The 26,229-nt window shown below is 37.6% G+C and overlaps 1 protein-coding gene and 1 pseudogene across 1 annotated transcript; one reads left to right on the top strand and one right to left on the bottom strand.

The window, feature by feature from the left end:
- Positions 1 to 6,549: 6,549 nt before the first annotated feature.
- Positions 6,550 to 7,005, top strand: LOC142538385 (PRA1 family protein F3-like). The gene has a single exon (XM_075643713.1). It carries the CDS (start codon positions 6,550 to 6,552, stop codon positions 7,003 to 7,005), a length of 456 nt encoding a protein of 151 aa, XP_075499828.1.
- Positions 7,003 to 17,469, bottom strand: LOC142538384 (inactive protein kinase SELMODRAFT_444075-like; annotated as a pseudogene).
- Positions 17,470 to 26,229: the final 8,760 nt, after the last annotated feature.

Genomic DNA, 26,229 nt, shown 5'->3' with positions numbered 1-26,229 from the left:
AACACGAACAAGTAAGAGATGTACAGGAAAACAAGAACTCGGATCTTAAAGAGATGATATATGTAAAATGATGGGTTTAGGTTCTTACTCGGATCTTAACTGTGTCAATGCGTTTATCAAAATATTCAAGAGTACGTAATGGTTCACTTGTTCCGATATCCACCCTGTCAATGCACACAATAATGATACTATCCTTGTCATAAATTGCGGAGTTTTTTGCCAGTTTTCAGGACAGCATCTTTCGCGTAGCTCCAACAATTTCTTTCTTTTTATTCAAGTATATAAAGAATTGTGTCTTTGAAGGAGTCTTACTGGCATATTCATAGAATTGCATCCACCAAGGCGTCCAATAATGTGCCACGAAGGAATTGCCTGAATAAAATTTAGATGGACTGTATATATCATTGAGGTTTTGGGGACAAAATAAACGGAACATAAGCTGCAGTCTCACTTACATCACGGATAAGAGAAATGTCTTTATCCAAAGGGGTGGTGTTGTAGAACTCCAACCATGTATATGAATTTGAGAAATCAAACCTAGCCTTGAGAACAAATAAGTCATTAGAACACTCACTTTTATGAGATTTCTTGAAAGTCTTAAACATCAAACACAAGGATTGGCACAAATAGTATGCAGTCCGTGAAAGTAAATCTGCAAAAGTGAAGCAGAACAACAAATACAATTGGAAAATCATCATGGTCATTTATTAGATGGACGTTCAGAGGCAACTTCCACAAGAAATGCTGGCGGAAGCATGATCTAATTAATACGGAATCCATCGATGTTCAAGATTTTATAAATATGAGCGCTTTTCATCCCTTTTTGCTTAATACTCACTGGGAAAATTTTAGACACATAGTTGGTCATATGCAAAATTAAGATACTGATTTACAATGAATTTGACCTCCAACCTCGTTGTCGTTGACATTAGTATTCATGATGACTGTGTGAGAGTCTTGTGCCACATGGCACAATACCTTTAGCAATCGAATTTCCCCCTATATCATAATGCTCTCCAGGGACAACTAGTTGCAGCATTCAATCTCCATATATTTTGAAATGTCCGATTTAATCTAATTTTTCTAGCAGCAAGAACACAACTTTCTCGGTCTTATCAACAATGTCAAAAGTGAACATCAACTTACTTGTTAATTTCACTTGCATGGGATTGGCAGAACCAGTTTTTGAATGCTATATTTTGTTCTTCTTCCTTCTCAATCTCTCCTCCAACTGCCAGGTTAGACAAACAGTCAAGGAAATCCCACTGTTGTCATAACGATTCAAAAACATTCGCGGAAATAACAAAAGAAAGGAGGAAAACACAAACCAATTTGATTGGGACAAAGTAGAAGCTTACTCTAGAGCTCGCTTTTTCCAGGTTATCGAGATAAGAGCCAATAATATCAGCAAACTCAAGGTCTTTATCATAATCATTTCCTTTGTCTTCTCTACCACTAAATCCTCCTGTACTCCATGTAAACTCATCCTTGTCGTCATCATCTTGATCACCACCAAAACCATCCATTTCAATCTGCGTCTGCAAATTCTTGGCCCTTAATCTGTTGACATATGAGCACGCTCTGGAAGCACAGTGGTCATGAATCGGATGACTAGAAGCAAGGAGCTTTTTCCAGAAAATTGAAGGAGATAATGTCTGTAGAGGAGGTAAGCAGGACTGGAGGATAAACATGAGTTCATGAAAGCAAGTTTGGAACGACAGACTGAACGGAAATGCACCTGCAAGTAGAGAAAATACGTAAAACAGAAGCTTAAGTCTGTTTCAGCACGACGCCATTTATTCGAGAAAGGGAAAAAATTAAGAGTCGCAGGTGGACGCAGAGAAAGGGGAGGGGAGGAAGAGCCGCCAGTGGGGTTCACCGTAAAGATGCACTTTCAGAAAACCAAGTAGCAAACGTTCATATGAAGTTCTGATCATCTAGCAGAGAAAAAGAATATCTTCCCAAAATAGTACTCGATTTCTTCCAGAAGCAGACGATTGTTTCTCACATTCCGTGGGACAATAAATATCCAGAAAGACATTTGGCGGATCGATCAGATTCCATCAGGTCCCAACAAAATTTGAAATGTCCAAGGAAGACCATAAAAATGTTTAAAATTCAGTTTTACTTTTACAAAATTTTTAATTAATAAAATAATAATTCTTATTTTTTAAACTAATATCTCCCAGTAAATAAAAAACTAAAAAATTATGAAACAATTATATATAATATAATATCTATTTCAGAGATATATTTTTTTTCATCTTTACTATTTTAAATAGTTCATTAAATATTAAATTTTAGATAAAAAGTTTTATGTCGTAATTAAAATTTATAATTCTTTCAAAACGTTTATATATTTACTAGTAATTATAATTAAAATTGAATCTGTAAAGTTTTTAACTTTTGTTATATTGAAAAAAAAATTCTAAAATTTTATAACTATATCGCATATTTTTTTCAAAAGGTAAATTATATCTTAAAATTAATTAAATATTTCTCAAGTATCCAAATTAAACACTTCCACACCCATTAAGTAAGTAGATAACAATTATAATTTTTAAGTTCTTCAAAACAAATTGTTATTTTTGAGAAGAAAATTATAATATTTTTCGGAAAATACGAGGATAAAACCTTTTCCATTATCCCAACCAACAGGCGCCGGCATATTTAACGCAAACTTGTTGACTATGGCCGCGTTGCCAATGACCTCGCTTACTATGTGTTAGAAACAAATTGCTAAAAACATAAGTGTAGAAACGATCTTGTAGAGATAAAGCAATAATCGAAACAAGTGTGATATTTACATTATGACTATTGTGTAAAAGAAAGCAAAATCAAACCGAGGCCTATAGCATGTACAGTTTCCTTAAAACAGATTCGTCTTATCCGGTATGTGCTTCGAGGTTTCAGCGGACGTCTGTTTCTCGGGATACAACGGAACAACCAGCAGTGACTTAACACGAGACACTACTACGGTGAACTGAAAACGTACCTTTACTTTATCACCGAGATTTAACGGAGGTCAAATGGAAAGATAACAATATGTAATGCAAGAGAGTGCTTGAAAGAGATAAAATTTTCATGTGTATGAAATGAGGAAATGAACACACTATTTATAAGCCCAAAAAGCACACCAAGAGTCATGCAAGATTAATTAACTCAATTAATCATTCCATTAACTCAAGAATATGAAGAGCCAAAACTCTTCAATTAACTCAATAATGTGGAAAGCCAAAAGACACTCCCACATTCATGAGACATAATTTTTTATTCAACCTCTAAATTTTATTAAATTTTCCAACAATCCCCAACATGAATGAAAATTGATACAAATCTTGGTGACAAAGTTCTACAGTTGAATCATGCATAGGATAGATATGTGTTACTCTTTGAACCTTCCCTCATGAAATATATTTGCTTTACTAGCTGATCAGTAGACATGATGTCCTTGAACTGTTCTGCCGTTTATGTAAATTAAAATATACTTCACACAAGACTCTCCCTGATACTATTCAATTCTCATGACTGTGTTCGTTTTGGCCACGAACACACGTCTGGTTCTGCGAGAGGGTCTAGAATTGAGCCCTACAATTCCTTCGAAGCGGCCTCACTTCTCTCTCACATAGGTGATTCTATATTCTTCTCATCAGAACCATTAAAAGCCGTAAGCTTATCCTCAACATTCACTGTTTCATAATAGGAATGAGCTAGGGATAACCCTCACAGTGATTCTCTAAATTAGTGCGATTAGGTTGTCCCATTGAACCTAGTTCTTATTTTTCTTCGCACCAATTTATTCTATAGGCTTGAGCCCCATTCCCCTTGACGATTTCGCAACTAACTCTCTGTTTAACCCCTTGGTCAGCGGATCCGCAATATTATCCTTTGACTTTACATAGTCAACAGAAATAACTCCAGTTGAGAGTAGTTGTCTAATGGTATTATGTTTACGACGTATATGCCTAGACTTACCATTATACATATTATTTTGTACCCTTCCAATCGCAGATTGGTTATCACAATGTATGCATATAGCCGGCACTGGTTTTTCCCATCTTGGAACATCTTCTAATAAGTGACGCAGCCATTCAGCCTCTTCAGCACACTTGTCGAGAGCTATAAACTCAGATTCCATTGTGGACCTGGCTATTACAGTTTATTTAGAAGATTTCCACGCAATTGCTGCACCTCCCAAAGTGAATACAAATCCACTTGTAGATTTTGAGTCTTTCATATCAGATATCCAATTTGCATCGCTGTATCCTTTAATAATAGCAGGATATCTGGTATAGTGCAGCCCATGATCACGAGTGTACCTTAAGTATCTTAGCAATATGATAATTGCTTTCCAGTGTTCAACTCCTGGATTACTCGTGAATCTACTCAATTTGCTCACTACATAAGCTATGTCTGGTCTTGTACAACTCATTAAGTACATCAGACTTCCAATGACTCGAGAATATTCTAATTGAGACATACTCTCACCTCGATTCTTTGATAGATGCTGACTGGTATCTATCGGGGTTCTGGCCAATGCAGAGTCATCATTATTGAATTTCTCAAGTATTTTGTCAACATAATGTGACTGACTTAGAACTAGCCCTTCTGATGTTCTATGAATTTTAATTCCAAGGATTACATCGGCTAAGCCCAAATCTTTCATGTTAAATCTTGAGTTCAATAACTTCTTAGCGGATTTGATCGTCTTATCATTACTACCAATGATAAGTATGTCATCTACGTAAAGACAAAAATGACATATCCATTTTCAGTGTTTTTTATGTATACACATTTGTCACATTCACTGAATTTAAATCCATTTTCCATCATGGCTTTATCAAATTTTTCGTGCAATTGCTTTGGCGCTTATTTTAAGCCATACAGAGACTTCACCAGTTTACAAACCTTGTTTTCTTGCCCAGTCGCAGAAAATCCCTCAGGTTGTTCCATGTAAATTTCCTCTTCTAAATCTCTATTTAGAAAAGCTGTCTTTACATCCATTTGGTGTACTTCAAGATTTCGAAATGCGGCAATCGCAAGTATCACGCGAATAGATGTTATTCTCGATACAGGAGAATATGTGTCAAAGTAAACAAGTCCTTCACATTGATGGTAACCTTTAATTACCAATATGGGTTTATACTTATCTATAGTTCCATCTTATTTCATTTTCCTTTTGAAAACCCATTTACAGCCTAGTGGTTTGCTTCCCGGAGGAAGATTTACTAATTCCCACGTATGGTTTTGTAAAATGGATTCCATTTCGGAATTGATAGCCTCTTTCCATAGAGGTCCCTCAGATGAACTGATTGCTTCCTTGAAACTTTGAGGTTCACTTTCCATCATGAAAGTGATGAAATCCGGACCAAATGATTTATCAGTCCTAGCTTTCTTGCTACGTCTAGGTTCAATATCTTGATCAAGCTCTTGTTCTTTTTCAATTGTCTCATATAATCTTTTGGATGAACTTGGTTCTTCCTTAGATTTGCATGGAAACATGTGTTCAAAGAACAAAGCATTTCTTGATTCCATTATCGTATTCTTGTGAATATCAGGTATTTGAGATTCATGTACAAGCAAACGATATGCGCTACTATTTTGAGCATATCCAATGAAATGCAATCAACAGTTTTTGGTCCTATCTTTACTTTCATTGGAGAGGGTACTGCAACCTTGGCAAGACACCCCCACACTCGCAAGTATTGGTAGGAAGGACTTCTACCTTTCCATAACTCGTATGAACTTTTATCTTGCTTCTTTCGGGGTACCTTATTTAAAAGGTAATTTGCTGTTAGAACAACTTCCCCCCACATGTTCTATGGTAAACCAGAACTTCATAAATCATCATATAATAATGAGTAGTACCTTAATACATGCAGATTGCATACGTGGTGATAGTAAATATATAATTGGAATTTTTAAAGAAGTGCATAAATAATAATCATATTATGAGTAGGTCTTTTGTGAGACGATCTCACGAATCTTTATCTTTGAGACGGGTCAACCTTACCGATATTCACAATAAAAAATAATACTCTTAGCATAAAAAGTAATATTTATTCATGGATGATTCAAATAAGATATCCGTCTCACAAAATATGACCTGTGAGACCGTCTTACATAAGTTTTTGTCTAATATTATTAAAGTATCATCAAGCTTAAAAAATCTAAGGAGGTTGAATCAATAACGATTTTGTTTTCCGCATATATATGTAATATTATATCTCTAAATGTACTATTTTTGAATATGTTTTTCAATATACACATTCATGCCTAGAACGATCGATACGAAGCAGACACGTTTCATTTTTTGCTAATTTTATTCAATGCTAAAGATAGAAAGTAGATGGATTGCAAACTTTGATTAATTAGTATCTCATGCATTTCTCTTTTCATGTATATCCTTTATTTTCCCCGAGGAACGTTACCAAGATGTCTACCACGTATGGCACAATCTCAACAACACCATCGACAGATTCACCATTTCTTTCCCACCCCAGGAAAAATATCAGATCCGGGGTCGGAATCCGACGTCCATGGAAACAAATGGCATCCTGCTCGATGCCCGAAAGCTTCAATGTCGCCCTCCAACGTGTCAGGACTAACGCGTCCTATTTCCAGGTGAACTACGTGATCATAATCCTTTTCATGGTTTTCCTTAGCCTATTGTGGCATCCTGTTTCCATCATCGTGTTCATCTTCACTATTGGCGTGTGGCTCTTTCTGTATTTCCTTCGAGATGAACCTGTTGTGGTTTTTGGGTATGGAGTGGATGAGCGTGTGATCTTGGCGGTTCTGTCTATCTCTACGTTGGTTTTGTTGCTGCTGACGCATGCGACTGTGTTCTTGGCGGGGCTGGCGGTGGGGTTGGTTGTGGTGGTGCTCCATGGAGCGTTTAGGAGGACGAATGATTTGTTTTTAGATGAGGAGCAGGGTGTCGAGGGTGATGTGAGCGTGGATTTAAAAGAGACAGCTTCTGCTTCTTATTCTTCACCGTTTTAGAATCGAATATTTATGGGATTGTAGCATTAATTAATTTCTGTGGTCGACAAAGTGTATATACTTGAGAAAATACATCTATACAGATTCTTGTATCTATAATTCTTGAACGCAATTGCTCACATGCTGAATTGTTGGCACCCATCTCCTTGTCTTCTCTCATGTATGTGTCACGTTGTATGCACAGGGAAGTAGCATGTATCATGCCCTGAAACTCAGTTTTTAAATAGCAGGCACTCAAACGTGGATCCACAAGTTTTGAAAAGGCATTCTCTTCGAGCAGAGGACGTGCCTGCTCCATCCAGAAATAAACACAGAAGATAAACATGGCATCAATGCACTTAAATCTTGGATGAAATAATAGTAACACAACTTTTAAGGGTAGTACCAACCTATTCTATGAGGCATTGCTCTCCTTTGGGACGATTTATATCCACAGCTTTTCTTCCCGTCAGCACCACACCAAAAGAATATACACCAGCTTTCTCGTAGACTTGACCTGTATGAGCATATTCTGGAGCCAAGTACCCAAATGTTCCAATTATTCTCGTTTCTACTCCCGAATTTCCATCTGGTTGCAATCTTGCTAGCCCAAAGTCTCCAACCTTTATCATGAAAGTCAATAATTGGACATACAGATGGTTCAAATTCACGCGTTTAAAAGACGTAACAACGTACTAGTGGCTCAAAATCGTGCCTGAGCAGAATGTTGTTTGGTCGCATGTCAAGATGGACTATAGTACTATACAGCCAACTCTGCACTCCTCGTGGAGATATCTCAACCCTCGAGCAGCTCCAATACCGATGTTTTGGCGTGCAGTCCAGTCCAAGGGCCCATAGCTGTGGCTTGCAATTTTAAAGCTGAAACTGTACAATTCAAAAGAATTATATTTATGATGAGTTCTGATTAAATTAGAACAGTAGAAACATGAAAACAAAACACTTGAGATTTTAATCAAGACACCATGAGTCTATGTTCCTGACAGAAAACTAGACAAAAGATATCGTGACCAAAAAATTGAAGGTGCATGGTATCCCAAGTACCATAAAGATGAGAGTCCAAAGAACCATTGCAAATGAACTCATAAATTAACAACCGTCTTCTGTCCTCCACGCAGTATCCAATCTGCATCAAAACATTACGATGCTGTGGACAGCTCAGGACCTGAACTTCTGAGCAGGATTCACGATCACCTGCGTACTAGCCAGTTTATGTTGCTTCATAGCTACGACCAGACCATCAGGTAATACTCCACAGTGCACAGAACCGTATTCCCCCTCAGCCAAAAAGTTACCCTTCGAAAATGCACCAGTAGCTTGTTCAAGCTCAGCATATGAGAACAATCTTGGCAGATTCCCAAATGATGGTGTTTTATGCTGACATACCGTGCAAAGTGAAGGAGGGTCGTGGGGTGCATTTTTATTTAGTAACATAATCTCTCTCACATTCTCGCGAAAATCTTGATTCCTTTCACTTTGTGCTGTACTGCCTGGTCCTTGTATACTTTCATTTGATTGCTTTGAAGATTCGTCAGCAGAACTCTGATCTTCCATCCATTGCTGGGAACTCATACTCGTTGAAAGAGAGCTTGAATTCTCACTTGCTGACTCCGAGTCAGATTCTTCAAAGTCACGATGTCACCCCTAATGATGATGGTAAAATTTGCTTCACCGTTAAATCCCAATTAATTTCAGAAAAGCTGGAAATTGAAGATATGTTGTCAACTGTTGTCTTGAAAGATGAATGCTCAGGGCTGCTTGTTAGAGTCACGTTTAGCACCTTCACAGTGTTGAATTTAACCTCGAGATATTTTATAGAAGATGCTGAGTCTGGATGTGTATTAATTTCCTTCTCGGCTGGTTCCATCAACCGAAGAACCTGTGCCTCGGCGTTTTTCACAACTACAAGATTGCAGTCAAACTGCTCCATGCAAAAGTGTGCTTCCTTTTTCATTCTTCTGTTAAGCAACTATAAAAAAAGATACTAAACAAAATTCTTGCTGATTTCCGGGTGCTGGATCAAAACATTCAATGCAAAAGATACTGTTTATTAAATATTACTTTTCCAATACAACCCATTTTGTTTGTTTTCTTTTGGCTTCAGATGCGACTACTCCATCTTTAGACTTGTAAACCATTTTCATCTTCACTCTCACCTATGCCAAAAATCATTGTTATCACCAAACTTGTTACCAATGAGAACCACGCCAGGTAATTATAGAACCTTCTCTGGATCATAAATGTCTTGGAGTTGACTCATCATCTAATTGCATAAATCAGTAATATGATCCTTCTGATCTAAAACCATTCCCGGCATTGATCTCCAGTTACCAGCTGAGATCGCTACCAATTTTTGGAAAACCCCATTGCTGTTTACCTAAGAAAGAAAGCATAGTGGTTAAGATATACAAGCACAAAAAATGTTTTAGAACCTCAAGTGGTATGAAACTTCAGTGAAACACAATTTTCCAAGTTAATTCACTGTAGCCTAAAAGCAATAAGATAATATCTGGACCATTTTTAACAGTTGTGTCAACGTCTCACACATTCATGAATTATACCTCCCTGGATGATGCTGTGAACACAAGACACCAAAAAAGAGAGCTTCAATAGGATTCAACGAATGAGTATTGCAAAACTATTTATGCTTGCTCGAAACAAGAACCAATGAAAGAACAAAATAGCATTATGTCGTGCAGCCTAATTTCTTGGACTAACTTCATGAAATTAGTAAATCCATATAAATCACAAAAAACAAACCTAATAGCCTGATGAACTAATAGTGTAGAAGAAATCATTGAGGACTTGAGCACCCTATTATGTACAAAAGAATCATGAATTCAAACTATTATAGGTTTTGATATCCATTTTCAATAGTAGACATTTAAACATAATGGCCAATAACGATATGTAAACGACTACATGAAAAGAAGACACGATAAATATTTTACCTGAGTTATGAGTTGGAATAACCGCCAGCAGCCTAACACGATCCACATTAGTTAGAGACCACTTCAAAGCAGTTCGTGAAATTTCTTTAGAAAACTTAACAGCAACAGCAATCTTCTCCACAGTCCACACCCAATCCCCTGCTTCTAAAATTCTCAACTTTTTGCCTCAAACTCATCTCTTATCAGCACAAGAAAAACCAAACCCTCATCAAGAAATTGCTTCAAATAATCAAAATCCCAAAAACATACTAAAAAACAGTTCAAAATCTTGATTTTCAAATGGGACTCTCTTTAGTGTGTCGTTTATCACCACATTGCTCCTGAACAAACCATTGAGCAACAAAGTTTTCATCTTTCTATCATTCCACACAATGAATCGATGCAAGTTCCGGAAAAAAGTTGCCCAGAAACTAACAAACAAGAATCATCAACTTCGTTAATAACCGAAAGTGATTTTTTGTGAGACACGCAGTTCATGCTAGAAGTGTGATTAAAACACCGAAAAGCAACAAAAAGGAATGCTATCAGTCACGCGAAGCCTTTAAAAATCTTCCACAATCAATCAGTTGCATGGAAGACAATTGAAAAAATGCCACAAAAATATACTCTTTCTTTTTCTTTTTTTGAAGTTTAATGGATTGATTACCGAAAGTGAAGCAACGTTACCGGAGCCCACAACACACATCTATTGTCGACAAGAATAGTCACAGGCAAAAATTAAATGAGGTGGGAACAACATGTTTTAAAACGTGGGTTGGCAGCAGAAGGAAATTTCGTAGAAATATGAATACGAGTTTTTAACGCGTATTCACACGGTCAAGAAGATCTATAAATAGAGATCCCCCTTTCATTTTGAAATTATCCCTTCTTCGAGTTTTCTCTCATCTTATAAGCATTTGAGTGCTTAGTTCTATAATATTTGTGAGGTGTTTTGTTCTCCTGTATTAAGAGAGTGTGTGTTCTCTTTGGAAACACAGTGAGTGAGTTGTACACCACAAAATATTATAATGAAATTCTTTTCATCTTGCCCGTGGTTTTTACCCTAATAATTTTTAGGGGTTTTCCACGTAAATCTCGGTGTCCATTTTATTCTTTATTTTCGGGTTTTTATTATCTCAAAATTCCGCACGTGGGACCAACAAGTGGTATCAGAGCCTTGGTTTAAAATTTCTTAAAATTCTAAGTATGCTCTGTGGTTGCAGCCTAGACTGATCTTCCACATCAGAAAAGATTTTTTGAGATTTTTTATTTAAGGCGGGATTAATTTTATCCAGTCTACTAAATTGTTGTAGACATAATGGCGGGAAGGTATGAGATAACAAAGTTCAACGGAAGCAATTTTATGCTGTGGAAAATAAAGATACAAGCAGTTTTAAGAAAGGAGAATTGTTTGGCGGCTATTGGAGATAGACCGGTGGAGATTACAGATGATGGAAAGTGGAACGAGATGAATGATAATGATGTTGCCAATTTACACTTGGCTATAGCTGACGAAGTTTTGTCAAGTATCTCTGAGATAAAAACAGCAAAAGTTATCTGGGATACTCTGACAAAGATGTACGAGGTCAAGTCGCTACACAACATGATTTTCCTAAAGAGAAGGCTTTATACTCTTCGGATGGCGGAATCTTCATCAATGACCGACCATATCAACACACTCAATACTCTATTTGCCCAACTCACTTCCATGGGGCATAAAATAGGGGAAAATGAACGTGCGGAGCTTCTACTTCAAAGTCTACCAGATTCATATGATCAACTTATCATCAACATAACCAACAATATTCTTATGGGCTTTCTAAGATTCGACGATGTCTTGACAGCGGTTCTCGGAGAAGAAAGCCGGCGCAAGAATAAGGAAGACAGGTTGGTAACTTCGAAGCAGGCAGAGGCTTTGCCGATAATAAGATGAAGATTTATGGACCGTGACTCCAGTGGGAGCCAAAGGCGAGGTAGATCAAAGTCGAGAAGTAAGAAGAAAAATATTTACTGCTTTAAATGTGGCGGTAAAGGGCACTTCAAGAAAGAGTGTACAAGTATCGATAAAAGCTCTCAAGGAAATGTGGCCACTACTTCAGGCAGTGATGAAATATTATTCAGCGAAGCAGCAACTGTTGCAGAAGGCAGGCACAAATTTTGTGATACATGGATTATGGATTCAGGAGCGACGTGGCACATGACGTCTCGGAGAGAATGGTTTGATCATTATGAACCAGTCTCAGGAGGATCCGTATTCATGGGAAATGATCATGCCTTGGAAATCGCTGGGGTCGGTACTATCAAAATTAAAATGTTTGATGGCACCATTCGTACCATACAGGAGGTACGACATGTGAAAGGACTGACGAAGAATCTTTTGTCCTTGGGGCAATTGGATGACATCGGGTGCAAAACTCGTATCGAGAACGAGATCATGAAAATTGTGAATGGCGCGCTTGTGGTTATGAAGGCGGAAAAGGTTGCTGCAAATCTGTATGTACTTTTGGGAGAAACACACAAAGAGGCAGAACTAGCTGTTGCATCAATTGGTTCAGGAGAAGAATTAACAGTGTTATGGCATAGAAAGCTCGGGCATATGTCAGAACGAGGGTTGAAAATTTTCTCAGAACGGAAGCTGCTGCCGGGACTTACAAAAGTGTCACTACCTTTTTGTGAGCACTGTGTTACCAGTAAACAACACAGATTAAAGTTTGGCACTTCTACTGCCAGGAGTAAAAGCATATTGGAGCTGATTCATTCGAATGTTTGGCAAGCACCGGTTGTATCCCTAGGATGAGCGAGATACTTTGTCTCGTTCATTAATGATTTCTCTAGGAGATGTTGGGTGTATCCAATCAAGAAGAAATCAGATGTTTTTCAAGTCTTCAAAGATTTCAAAGCGCGGGTTGAACTTGATTCTGAAAAGAAAATCAAGTGTCTGAGGACTGACAATGAAGGAGAATATACCAGTGACGAATTTGATGCATATTGTCAACATGAGGGCATCAAAAGACAGTTTACGACGGCTTACACACCTCAGCAGAATGGAGTTGCGGAGCGGATGAACAGGACCTTGTTGGACAGAACAAGAGCTATGTTGAGGAGTGCGGGTCTAGAAAAGTCATTTTGGGCGGAAGCAGTCGAAACCGCTTGTTATATTATCAATCGTTCTCCTTCAGTGGCGATTGATCTGAAGACTCCGATGGAGATGTGGACCGGGAAGCCGACAGATTATTCTCATTTGTATACATTTGGAAGTCCTGTGTACGTTCTGTACAATGAGCAAGAAAGATCAAAGTTGGATTCGAAATCCAGAAAATGTATCTTCTTGGGTTATGCTGATGGAATAAAGGGGTTTCGCTTGTGGGATCCTACTGTTCACAAGCTTGTCATCAGCAGGGATGCTATCTTCGAGGAAGATAAAGTAAAGAGAGACAAAGGCACATTGAATTCAGAAACTACTATATTTCAGGTGGAAAATAAGACGGACGAAGGTCAGGTTTTTTGTGAAACAGTACCAGAGCACGAAGAACAAGAGCATGTTGAGTCTGAGGTTTCCAATGTGAGACAGTCAACTCGAGACAGAAGACCACCAGGTTGGCTTTCAGATTATGTCACTGAAAGCAACATTGCATATTGTCTATTATCAGAGGATGGTGAGTCATCGAGTTTCCACGAGGCTACTCAAAGCTCGGATGTATCCTTGTGGATGATAGCAATGCAAGATTCTAGGGATGCAAGTTCACCGAGATAGAAGTAACAGAAAGATTTGGCTTTCCTAGAAAAATTATTTGAAGAAAGTCTTGCAACGCTTCAATATGCAAGATAGTAAGCCAATATCGACCCCTCTTCCTGTTAACTTCAAGTTATCCTCCGAGATGTGTCCTAGCAGTGAAGCAGAGAGGATGGAGATGTCTCGAGTACCATATGCATCAGCAGTGGGAAGTTTGAGGTTCGCTATGATCTGTACAAGACCGGACATTGCTCAAGCAGTGGGAGCAGTTAGTCGGTATATGGCGAATCCTGGACGAGAGCATTGGAGCACTGTTAAGACGATCCTTAGGTACATTAAGGGTACCTCGAATGCTGCATTATGTTATGGAGGATCGGATTTTACACTCAGGGGCTATGTCGATCTCGATTCAGATTATGCAGGTGATCCTGATAAGAGGAAATCTACTACTGGTTATGTGTTTACGCTTGCAGGGGGAGCAGTAAGCTGGGTTTCAAAACTGCAGACAATTGTGGCGTTATCTACAACGGAGGCAGAATATATGGCAGCTACTCAAGCTTACAAGGAGGCAACATGGATCAAAAGGTTATTGGAGAAGATCGGGCACAAACAAGAGAATGTTCCTTTGTTTTGTGATAGTCAGAGTGCCTTGCACATCGCAAGAAATCCAGCCTTTCATTCCAGGACTAAACACATTGGAGTGCAATTTGTTATTTATTTATTTTATTTTGTGTATTTATTTTTTTTTATTTAGTTTTATTTGAGTGTTTTATTTTCTTTTGAGTTGTTTGCTTGTGTGTTTGTAGTGTCTTAGTCATGAAATTTTTTTTATGGCCAATGATGAGAAAAGAAAATTTGTGCATTGAAAAAAAAAAGGGTCATGCATCTCATTCATGATAATCAATCAATTTGAAAAATTTAGAGAACAATCATGAGATTTGGTAAGTTTGAGACTTATAATTTTTATACAACTCTGCGATTTTCATTTGATATTGAATTAAATTTTTGCAAACACATATATGATTGAGGCGATCTTTGATTTTATTTGGGCCTATTTATATTGTTCATAAATATTCAATTGATGCCCTCTTGAGCCTATATGAGAAAAGAATTGTGTTCTTGAAATTTCTTGGAAGCCAAGCACTTTTCTTGTGAATATATATGTATTTGGGTGATGCATTGAGACATCACTTTTCACGATGAGTAGATTCTACTTTGTGTTAGTGAATTGAGATTTTGTCTAGAACTATCCAAACAACACTCGAGGCGAAATACAAACAAACTATGATTTAGGAATGATTTAGGTGATTTTTTTGATCGATTGAGCCTTTCAAGCTACCAAATAAAAATAATTTATCATTTGTCACCTCTTTGAGCTTATATGAATTCGAATGACACACGTTAATATGTGTAAAAGACCTCCATTCGATATCCTTTCAAATATCCCACATTTACTACCCCGTTGAATATCTTAAACATTAATTTCCTACCTTCTCAAGGGAGTAAGAATTCAAAGGATCAAAGAAATGAAAATTCTCCTACAAAAGAAAAGAAAAATGAATGATGTTACATTGAAGAAGTTGGAGAAAAATGAGAGAAAAAATAAAGAGATGAAATGAATTAAAAAAAAAAAATGGAGATGAAAGAAAGAAATGGAGTTTGCAAAAGAGATAAAATTCAACTTACTCCCTTATTTGAATTCTTAATCTTCATTTGTAGCCATGAGCCAAGGTCTAACATTACAAGCATTGCAAATCCTATTGACCAAGTCAAATCAATCCAACCAATTTTTAATCCGGATAAAATCATGCAATCGGTTAATTTTCTTAACTTCTAATTTCTTCAACTCATGTTTCAAAACATTCTCAATCGATTTCAATTTTTACAAACACAAATCAAGAGGTCCTTTATGGTAAAGATTGGGTTCAAAGCCATATTCATTCAAGAAAGGAATACTCAATAAATATTTGATGCAATGAGGTGTGTGTAAAATTGTTCAGATTCATACTCAATGGAAGTGTTTATCGATTGTCCATAGGCTAAATCCTCCCAAACACTCTCCACTAGTATATTGGACAACTATGACTTGGTCAATAGGATTTGCAATGCTTGTAATGTTAGGCCTTGACTCATGGCTACAAATGAAGATTAGGAATTCAAATAAGGGAGTAAGTTGAATTTTATCTCTTTTGCAAACTCCATTTCTTTCTTTCATCTCCATTTTTTTTTTAATTCATTTCATCTCTTTATTTTTTCTCTCATTTTTCTCCAACTTCTTCAATGTAACATCATTCATTTTTCTTTTCTTTTGTAGGAGAATTTTCATTTCTTTGATCCTTTGAATTCTTACTCCCTTGAGAAGGTAGGAAATTAATGTTTAAGATATTCAACGGGGTAGTAAATGTGGGATATTTGAAAGGATATCGAATGGAGGTCTTTTACACATATTAACGTGTGCCATTCGAATTCATATAAGCTCAAAGAGGTGACAAATGATAAATTATTTTTATTTGGTAGCTTGAAAGACTCAATCGATCAAAAAAATCACCTAAATCATTCCTAAATCATAGTTTGTCTGTATTTCGCCTCGAGTGTTGTTTGGATAGTTCTAGACAAAATCTCAATTCACTAACACAAAGTAGAATCTACTCATCGTGAAAAGTGATGTCTCAATGCATCACCCAAATACATATATATTCACAAGAAAAGTGATTGGCTTCCAAGAAATTTCAAGAACACAATTCTTTTCTCATATAGGCTCAAGAGGGCATCAATTGAATATTTATGAACAATATAAATAGGCCCAAATAAAATCAAAGATCGTCTCAATCATATATGTGTTTGCAAAAATTTAATTCAATATCAAATGAAAATCGCAGAGTGTATAGAAATTATAAGTCTCAAACTTACCAAATGTCATGATTGTTCTCTAAATTTTTCAAATTGATTGATTATCATGAATGAGATGCATGACCCTTTTTTTTTTCAATGCACAAATTTTCTTTTCTCATCATTGGTTATAAAAAAAATTTCATGACTAAGACACTACAAACACACAAGCAAACAACTCAAAAGGAAATAAAACACTCAAATAAAACTAAATAAAAAAAAATAAATACACAAAATAAAATAAATAAATAACATCTCCCCCAAACTTAAATATGTGCATCGTCCTCGATGTAAATGATCATGAAAGTTAGACGAATACACATACCTCGGGCAACGACCGTCAGTGGTCATCGCCATCCTCATCATCTGGGTCATCTTGTGGTGGGTGGAACTCCGGCGGGTGGTATATGGGTGGCCACTGTGGAGGAGGTGGAAATGGATTACCAGAGGTTGAAGCAGATGGAAATTGCTGAGCCAAGACAGACGTAAAATCCATCATATATCCCATAAATGTATCGGTCCTAAACCGAAACTCATCCATGTCTTGGCGTTGATTTCGCATTTCTTCTTCCAAATGGGTCAACCTAGCTCTCATATTTCCTTGTTGCGGTTGTGGTTGTGGTTCCTGAGCTTGAGCCTGGGCACGTCTTTCTGCAGCTCTTCTGTTGAATTCCCTTTCAGCTTGACGTGCCGCAGCTTGTTCACCTTTCACTGCCCTATGTGGTTGAACTACCACAATGGCATTTTTTTTTTCGGCTTTAACAATTCTTCATTCACTGCCCAAGTCACTCCCGCATTCTGGCATAATGCAGTGATAAGAGAAGGGTGGAGGAGTCCACTAGGAGAGTTACTTTTTGCATAATCAAGCATCGAACTCTGAAGCAATTGACCTAAATCAACTGTCTTCCCCGTCATGACGCAAAAAGTCAGGATTGCCCTCTCCTTGATGACGGTGGTGGTATGCTCGGTAGGCTTAATCCTAGCAGAAATAAAGGAATACTAATCTTTGGCAACTCTTTTCAGATCAGATTTGGCTAGGGTGACATGCACATCTTCTCTCATTCTCCACTCCGCTCCCTCTATGCATATTGTTTGAAGAATATTATTATAATCAACTTGCTCAGTCCGGTATTCTTCATATTCATCATGCATACATAGAGGTATACCATACAGCGTATTGATAGTATGTGCATCAAAAGCTACCATTTTACCTCGCACCAAAACCTTCAATTGTTCATGCTTAACCTTAAGGTTAGCATAAAATTCTCTTACCAACGAAATGACAGCATCTTGTGGCTGCTTTTCAAACTCCTCCCAATGCCGAGCAGTAAGCATTAATCCAATTTCAGTTCGGGGAAAACTCAGATCAAATCCCCTTTCTTTTATAATGCTTTTGTTCAAAATTTTTTCATAGTTTTCCTCCGCTTTCTCGTCCCAAAACCTGTTTGCATCATAATTTGCAGATGATGATGCACCCTTGGATTGTTTCTTTCTTGAAGGCATTTTATCAAACACCTTCAAATCACCAACTTCCCTTTCAATCCAATTCACAAAACTAGATGATTCTTCACACCCCCAAACTTGTTAACCACAATAACAACACCTCAACAATATACACACCAATACAATCAACAATATCAACAATGTATTCCACTAAAATTCAATTTTTTCTCCATAGCCAATAACACCACTAATTTCGAATTTCAACAAATGTACTATGGATTTGCTCACCTTGAGTGTAGAAATGTTTCTTGAAGAACAAAATCAAAGCTCCATTCAATCCTTGGTTGAAAATTTTCGAGCCCCCTTTTCACACCCTAGGTTTTGTGTTGAATTTGTGGAATAAGATGGGTATTGGATGGAATAATTGAAGTTATGTAGGTGTGGAGTGGTAAATTTATGCTTGAAAGAACAAACTTTGAGTGTTGAGTGTGTTTTCAGTGAAGGAATTTCGAAGTGGAGGAGAAATTTTTGAAGAAGTGTTCTTCGTTTATGCGTAAATGTTGCCCCATTCTGATGTTAAAATCAACCACCGCGGGTGCAGTAAAACAAAGACCGCGGGTGCGGTATGCTCTCGGGAATTTCTTAAAAATTTTTCTTCATTGACCGCGGGTGCCGTCTCATTGTTAGCGCCGGTACGCTTAGCTCTCGGGAAATTTATGCAACAGTTACCACGGGTGCGCTAAAATATAGAGCGCGGGTGCGCTTCTCTCTCGGGAAATTTTCATATTTTTTGTCTTAAACGCTGCAGGTGCGTTCCAAATTATACCGCAGGTACGGTATTCTTTCGGGAAATTTTTTTTCTTCTCCAATTTTTAGTCCTGAAAAGAAAACAATTGGGATTCATTAGATTTGGGAAGATATAAGCACACATTATACTAAAAGTACACAACCAAAAATAATCATAATAAAAAAATAAAAGCAAAACCGAAAACAAAATGCAAAAGAGAAACAAAAATTTGGGTTGCCTCCCAATAAGCGCTTGGTTTAACGTCTTCAGCCCGACTGTCACTAGTCTGATCAGTTTGGTTCGCTCAGCTTGACACTGTCGATATTCCTTACTTCAGTCCCATAGTACGGCTTAACCCGCTGTCCATTGACCTTGAAGGTTCTCCCATCACTGCACTTTAACTCGATAGCCCCATAAGGAGACACCGTTTCCACAACAAACGGCCCTGACCAACGCGACTTTAGCTTACCAGGGAACAACTTCAGACGAGAGTTGAACAGTAGTACTTGTTGTCCTGGTTTGAGCTCCCTTCGGACAATGATTTTGTCATGCCACTTCTTAGTTTGCTCTTTGTAGATCTTGGCATTCTCATATGCGTCATTTCGGAATTCATCCATCTCGCTCAACTGTAGTTTTCTAACGTCGCCAGAAGCTTTCAAATCAAAATTTAATTTCTTCACAGCCCAAATGCTCTATGCTCCAACTCCAACGGCAGATGACATGCTTTCCCAAACACTAGCCTATAGGGAGACATCCCAATAGGCGTCTTGAATGCAGTCCGATAAGCCCATAACGCATCATCCAACTTCATAGCCCAATATCTCCGGTTGGTGTTGACAGTCTTTTCCAGTATTTGCTTAATTTCCCGGTTGGATACTTCAGCTTGTCCATTCGACTGAGGATGATATGCTAGTGCCACTTTGTGCTTCACATTGTATTTAGCCAAAAGTGAGTTGAAAATTCTATTGCAAAAATGCGTACCTTCGTCACTTATGATGGCTCTCGGTGTTCCAAACCTAGTGAAGATATTCTTATGCACAAATTTCGCTACAACATGAGAGTCATTAGTATTGGTGGCAATTGCTTCCACCCATTTCGACACATAATCAACAGCTAATAAAATATAAGAATTACCAAAAGAAGGGGGAAAGGGTCCCATGAAATCTATGCCCCAAACATCAAAAAGTTCCACTTCCAAAACATTTGTCAGTGGTAATTCATGACGCCTAGATATGTTCCCTAACCTCTGACATCTATCACATGACTTTACTAAGGTATAATTATCCTTAAACAAACTAGGCCAATAAAAACCAGATTGCAATACCTTAGCTGCTGTTCGTGATGCTCCAAAATGTCCACCATATGGTGAAGAATGACACTTATCCAAAATTTGTTGAGCTTCGATACCCTCCACGCATCTACTAATCACTTGGTCAGCATACCTCTTATATACAAATAGATCATCCCAATAATAGAACTTGATGTCATGGACAAACTTCTTCTTCTGAGGATAGCTCAAATCTAGAGAAAGAGTGCCACAAGACAAAAAATTAGCAATATCAGCAAACCAAGGAAGTATAGAATTTACCTTGAAGAGTTGTTCATCAGGGAATGTTTCTTGTATAGCTCCCTCTTCTTTCTTCTCCTCCAGCTCAAGCCTTGACAAATGATCAGCTACCTGATTTTCACTACCTTTTTTATCCTTGACCTCAAAGTCAAATTCTTGTAATAGCAAAATCCACCTTATCAAGCGTGGTTTTGCATCCTTCTTGGCGAATAGGTAGCGAATAGCTGCATGGTCAGTGAAAACGATTACCTTTGTGCCAATCAAATAAGGTCTGAATTTGTCGAAAGCAAATACTACTGCAAGCATCTCCTTCTCGGTTGTAGTGTAATTTTGCTATGCAGCATCCATCGTGCGGCTTGGGTAGTAAATCGCCCTAAACATCTTCTCCCTTCTTTGGCCTAATACAGTACCCACTGCATAATCACTTGCATCACACATTAGCTCAAAGGGTTCCTTCCAGTCCGGCACTATCATAATCGGTGCAGTTACCAATGCCATTTTGATCTTCTCGAATGCCTGCAAACAATCATCATCAAATATAAAAGTCGACTCTTTTTCAAGCAAGTTACACAGAGGTTTAGAAATCTTAGAAAAATCTTTGATAAATCTACGATAAAACCCGGCGTGTCCTAAGAAACTCCTTATCCCTTTGATGTTCTTCGGTGGTGGAAGCTTTTCAATTGCAACCACTTTGGCTCTGTCTACCTCTAATCCCTTTGAAGACACTTTATGTCCAAGAACAATACCCTCTTGGACCATAAAATGACACTTTTCCCAATTAAGAACTAAGTTCTTTTCTTGACATTTCTGCAAAACAATGGAAAGGTTATGTAAACAGTGATCAAACGACGAACCAAATACCGAAAAGTCGTCCATGAAGACTTCCATTATTTCCTCCACCATATCTGCAAAAATGGCCATCATGCACCTTTGGAAAGTGGCAGGTGCATTGCATAACCCAAACGGCATTCTCCTAAAAGCAAACGTGCCATAGGGACACGTGAAAGTTGTCTTCTCTTGATCCTCCGGTGCTATAACAATCTGGTTATAACCTGAATAACCATCTAAAAAACAGTAGTGACAATAACCAGCAAGTCTATCAAGCATTTGATCAATAAAAGATAATGGAAAATGATCTTTACGTGTGGCATTGTTCAACTTCCTGTAATCAATACATACTTGCCATCCAGTCACAGTACGAGTAGATATTAGTTCATCATTTCATTCTTTACCACAGTCATTCCACCCTTTTTAGGCACTACTTGCACAGGCGATACCCAACTGCTGTCAGAAATAGCATATATAACTCCAGCATTTAACAATTTCAACACTTCATTTTTCACTGCCTCTTTCATGGCTGGATTTAGCCTCCTCTGGTGATCCACATAAGGAGTATACGACTCCTCCATCAAAATTTTATGCATGCATATAGTGGGACTAATCCCCTTGATATCAGAAATAGACCAACCAAATGCAGTTTTAAATTTCCTCAACACTCTCAACAATTTCTCTTTTTCAGTACAAGTAAGAAAGGAAGAGATGATTATCGGATATGTCGAATTTTCACCTAAAAATGCATAACAAAGGTGGCTTGGCAGTTCCTTTAATTCAGGAGAAGGTGCTTTTACCTCAATTTTCTCATTTACATTAAACTCTTCAGGCAGTGCATCTTTTCTCCTTTCTTTCTGCAGTGCTTCAAGAGCCACCCGTTGCTCGTTCACTTCCCAATTTTATTCATCAACAGTTCCAGCAGCACCTATCAAACAGCTCTCCAAGGGATCCCTAGTTCCTGCACAATCAAAGGACATACATGAGTCTAAAACATCAATGCTTTTACAAGTGCTTACCTCATCTGACTCCTTCATGGCGTGATATATATTAAAAATGACAGCTTCTCCACCAACTCTCAAGGTGAGTTCTCCTTTGTGTACATCTATTAATGCTTTTCCAGTGGCTAAGAAGGGTCGCCCAAAAATCAATGGAGCATCTTGATCTTCTTCCATATCAAGTATTACAAAATCAGCAGGGAAGATAAACTTGTCAACTTTTACCAAAACATCTTCAACAATTCCACGAGGATAGGTGAGTGACCTATCTGCAAGTTGCAAAGTTATAGTGGTTGGTTTTACTTCCCCTAGCTTCAAGTCCCTATAAGTAGAAAATGGCATAAGATTAATACTTGCTCCAAGATCACATAAAGCTTTATTAACTTGAGTACCACCAATAATGCAAGGTATAGTAAAACTCCCTGGATCTTTTAGTTTTTGTGGTAGCTTCTTTTGGAGAATGGCGCTACACTCTTCGGTCAACTTCACTGTCTCAAACTCTTGCAACTTCCTCTTCTTTGACATCACATCTTTTATGAACTTTGCATAGTTTGGCATTCCCGCCTGTCACGCGGGTGACCCGGGTTCGTTCCCCGGCAACGGCGCCAAAAACTTGTTGCGTGTTTTCTTAATGCTTGCAAGTGCACAACGTCAAGTTGCAATAAAATGTATTTTCGAGTACAAGTGTCGATCCCTCGAGGAGTATGTATATAAATGTATATTAATGCTTGTAATTAAATAGTCTCGATTTTATTTAGAAAAATCAATTAAAAGATTTGTTTGCAATAATAACTAAATTGAAAATGAATTTAAATAAATATAATACCAAACTATAACAATAACAATGGAATAAAAGATCTAGAGGTCCGATTTCACTCAACTATCCACCATGTGTAACTTCTTGTAGCTATGTTATAAAAATCCTTCTTATTCATTAGCCAAGAATTCTATAATTATCTACTCCCTCTCCCGAGTGCTAAGTCGAGATATTAGTTATCTAAAATTTGATTGCAATGTTCCCATCAACAATCTACAAATAAATAACACATCAAGCACTAAATTCTCTATAAGCTTCAATACCATTATAGGCTCTCCCAAACTCTATAAATATCATTGATGTATTTTTTCCTTTTCTTATTTATAATTTCCTCTTCCAAGTGATAAATTATAAACATATAAATCATTCAACTTATGGCCAATAAATTGAAAGCATTAAGATTGGAATAATACAAATGAACAAGATGAAGAACTTAAATAATTTAGTTCATAGGTTCCAACACATGGTTTCTAGTTTTGTTCCATCGTTCCTCTAGAAATAAAAATTAGTTCATAATATCACAAGCAAAACAATAAAACATAGTTCTAAAACAAGACATATCAAATAAAAAATAAAAGAAAGAAGATCTTAGAACAAGATTTTGAAGTGTTGTTTCCGTCCCCGGATTTGTGCAAAAGATTTCTCAAGAACTAGAAGAACTTGAGTCTTCAATAATTTCCAGCAGCCTCCACTCCTTATTTTGATCCCCAATACCCTAGATGGTAAGTAAATGATGCCTTTTTATAGTCCAGACAAGTCTCAAATCGTAGCACACCATTTTCATAGACTTTCATGCGCAGCCCACAAAGTTACAGATTTTTCGGACTCTGTTTTTCGAAGACCGAGGGTGCGCTGCTATATAGACCGCGGGTGCGCTGCTGTTTCGGGGAAAACTTTCATTTTCGAACTTCAGTGATCGCGGGTGCGGTAGAACAAGGACCGCGGGTGCGGTACAGCTTCGGCAGATTTTCTGAAATTCAATTTTCATTGACCGCGGGTGCGCTCTCTTTGTTAGCGCGGGTGCGCTGGAGCTTCGGCAATTTTTATCTTTTGCACTTTCCAATTCAACACTTTACTACTCCAAACTCTCATTCTAAGCTTCCAAACAAAAACAACAAAAACAACAACAAATCACATAAAACCTGCTAAAGAATCACAAAATTCTAAGTTAAAAACAAGTAATAAAAGTAAATAAATTGCACTTATCACAATTTCACTTTGTACGAGAAGTAGTAGAAGAAGGAAGCGTGGATATGCAGAAGATCCATACGAAGGACAACATAGCTGATTTTCTGACCAAGCCAGTGAACACTGATAAGTTTGAGTGGTGTAGATTCTCAAGTGGTCTAGCGGAAACGTAAGCAGCAGGGAATTGCAAGATTGAAAGGATGTGTGGAGATGTGTTTGATTGTCAATCAAATCTCCAAGTGGGAGAAATGTCGGCAATAATAGTCAGAGGCAAAAATTAAATAAGGTGGGGACAGCATGTTTTGCATGTTTTAAAACGTGGGTTGGCAGCAGAAGGAAATTTCGTGGAAATATGAATACGCGTTTTTAACGCGTATTCACACGATCAAGAGGCTCTATAAATAGAGCTCCTCCCCTTCATTTTGAAATTATCCCTTCTTCGAGTTTTCTCTCATCTTATAAGCATTTGAGTGCTTAGTTCTATAATATTTGTGAGGTGTTTTGTTCTCCTGTATTAAGAGAGTGTGTGTTCTCTTTGGAAACAAAGTGAGTGAGTTGTACACCACAAAATATTATATTGAAATTCTTTTCATCTTGCCCGTGGTTTTTACCCTAATAATTTTTAGGGGTTTCCCACGTAAATCTCGGTGTCCATTTTATTCTTTATTTTCGGGTTTTTATTATCTCAAAATTCCGCACGTGGGACCAACATCTATTACTATCAGTCTGAGTAATCGAGTGGCAAAGCGTGTGAGAATTTCCGATGAATATGTGCGATCAGCAAATTTTATAGCTCATGTGCTGAATTCTAGCTTCAAGGTACCGTATAAGCTCGCCAAGTGTAATTTGAATTATTGTTTAACTACTGCCTATTCTTGCCAAATGAAATAAACTTCGTAGAATGGACAAAATAGGCCTTAAGTGCCTATTCTTGCTAACTGCAAAAAAACGAATAATTTCTTGGCTTAAGTGGATAGACGGGCTCATCGTAATTGTATTCGTAGGCTCACCGAATTCCTCACAAGCTCTGGACGTAATCTCGAAGGCCTACAGCTCTTGCTCTCCGGCTGCAAAAATGGGTAAATGCATTCTTTTTTATCATGCAACTGCAGTTGTAGTCGGCGAGACTGCTGTGATTGGCAACAACGTTTCGATTCTCCACCGTGTTACTTTAGGTGGAACCGAAAAATTTGGTAGTGGGCGTCTTCATCCCATGATCGGCGATGGTGTTCTGATTAGTGCCAGAGCAACGATATTGGGGGATGTGAACATTGGAGAGGGAGCCAAAATGGCACCAGGTTCGATGGTTTTGATAGACGTGCCTCCAAGAACAACTGCCGTGGGGAATCCAGCTAGATTAGTGGGTGGGAAAGAGCAGCCCATGTGGAAGTTCCTCGTGAGTCGATGGATCAAGCTTCTTTATATCCGAATGATCGGATTATATATAGACGCCTACAGTTTTGAGTGAGTGATCATATTGTTATGGATGTAATGGGCTATCATATAGTTTTTCGAAGATTGGCGGTATGGTTCAATCTACATAGTTGAACATGTTCATCATCTGAATAAATGTATTCAATTAAATTATTTTCATATACATAAATAATTTTTTCTCCAAAAATAAATGTCTGTACTCCAATTTATCGTATTTTAGCAATCTTTGTATGGCTACTTGATCTTTACACTATGATTAGATCAAACTTAAAAACTTGGCCGTTCATTTCTAGGAAGAGAAGTATAAATGTTCTACTCACTTCATTAATAAATCGTCGCTTAGTTTGGAAGTTGTTAGGGAAAAAAGAATGGAGGAGAAACTTAAAGATAAGTTAGATTTTTTTTTTATTTGGGAGTGGAAGAGAGAAAGTAGAGTAAAATGATCTCAAAATGTACTTCTTCCCATTTCCTCCCACTTTTGGGAAGAAAATATTCTGGGTGCCAAGGAGAGTAATTTTCCTTCCATTCACTGTTTCATATTCTTTTGTTTCCATAAAAACTCTCAAACAAAACTTTAAAAAAAAAATCTTTCAAATCCTTTCTTTTATATTCA

Source organism: Primulina tabacum, chromosome 3 (assembly GCF_025594145.1).
Source record: "Primulina tabacum isolate GXHZ01 chromosome 3, ASM2559414v2, whole genome shotgun sequence".
NCBI lineage: Eukaryota > Viridiplantae > Streptophyta > Magnoliopsida > Lamiales > Gesneriaceae > Primulina > Primulina tabacum.
The sequence above is the reverse complement of the archived record's forward strand: the minus strand, read 5'-3'. Positions and strand labels throughout refer to the sequence as shown.

Bases quoted from the DNA above. Each gene is read 5' to 3' on its own strand.
- LOC142538385 (XM_075643713.1), top strand. From the start codon at position 6,550: ATGGCATCCTGCTCGATGCCCGAAAGCTTCAATGTCGCCCTCCAACGT.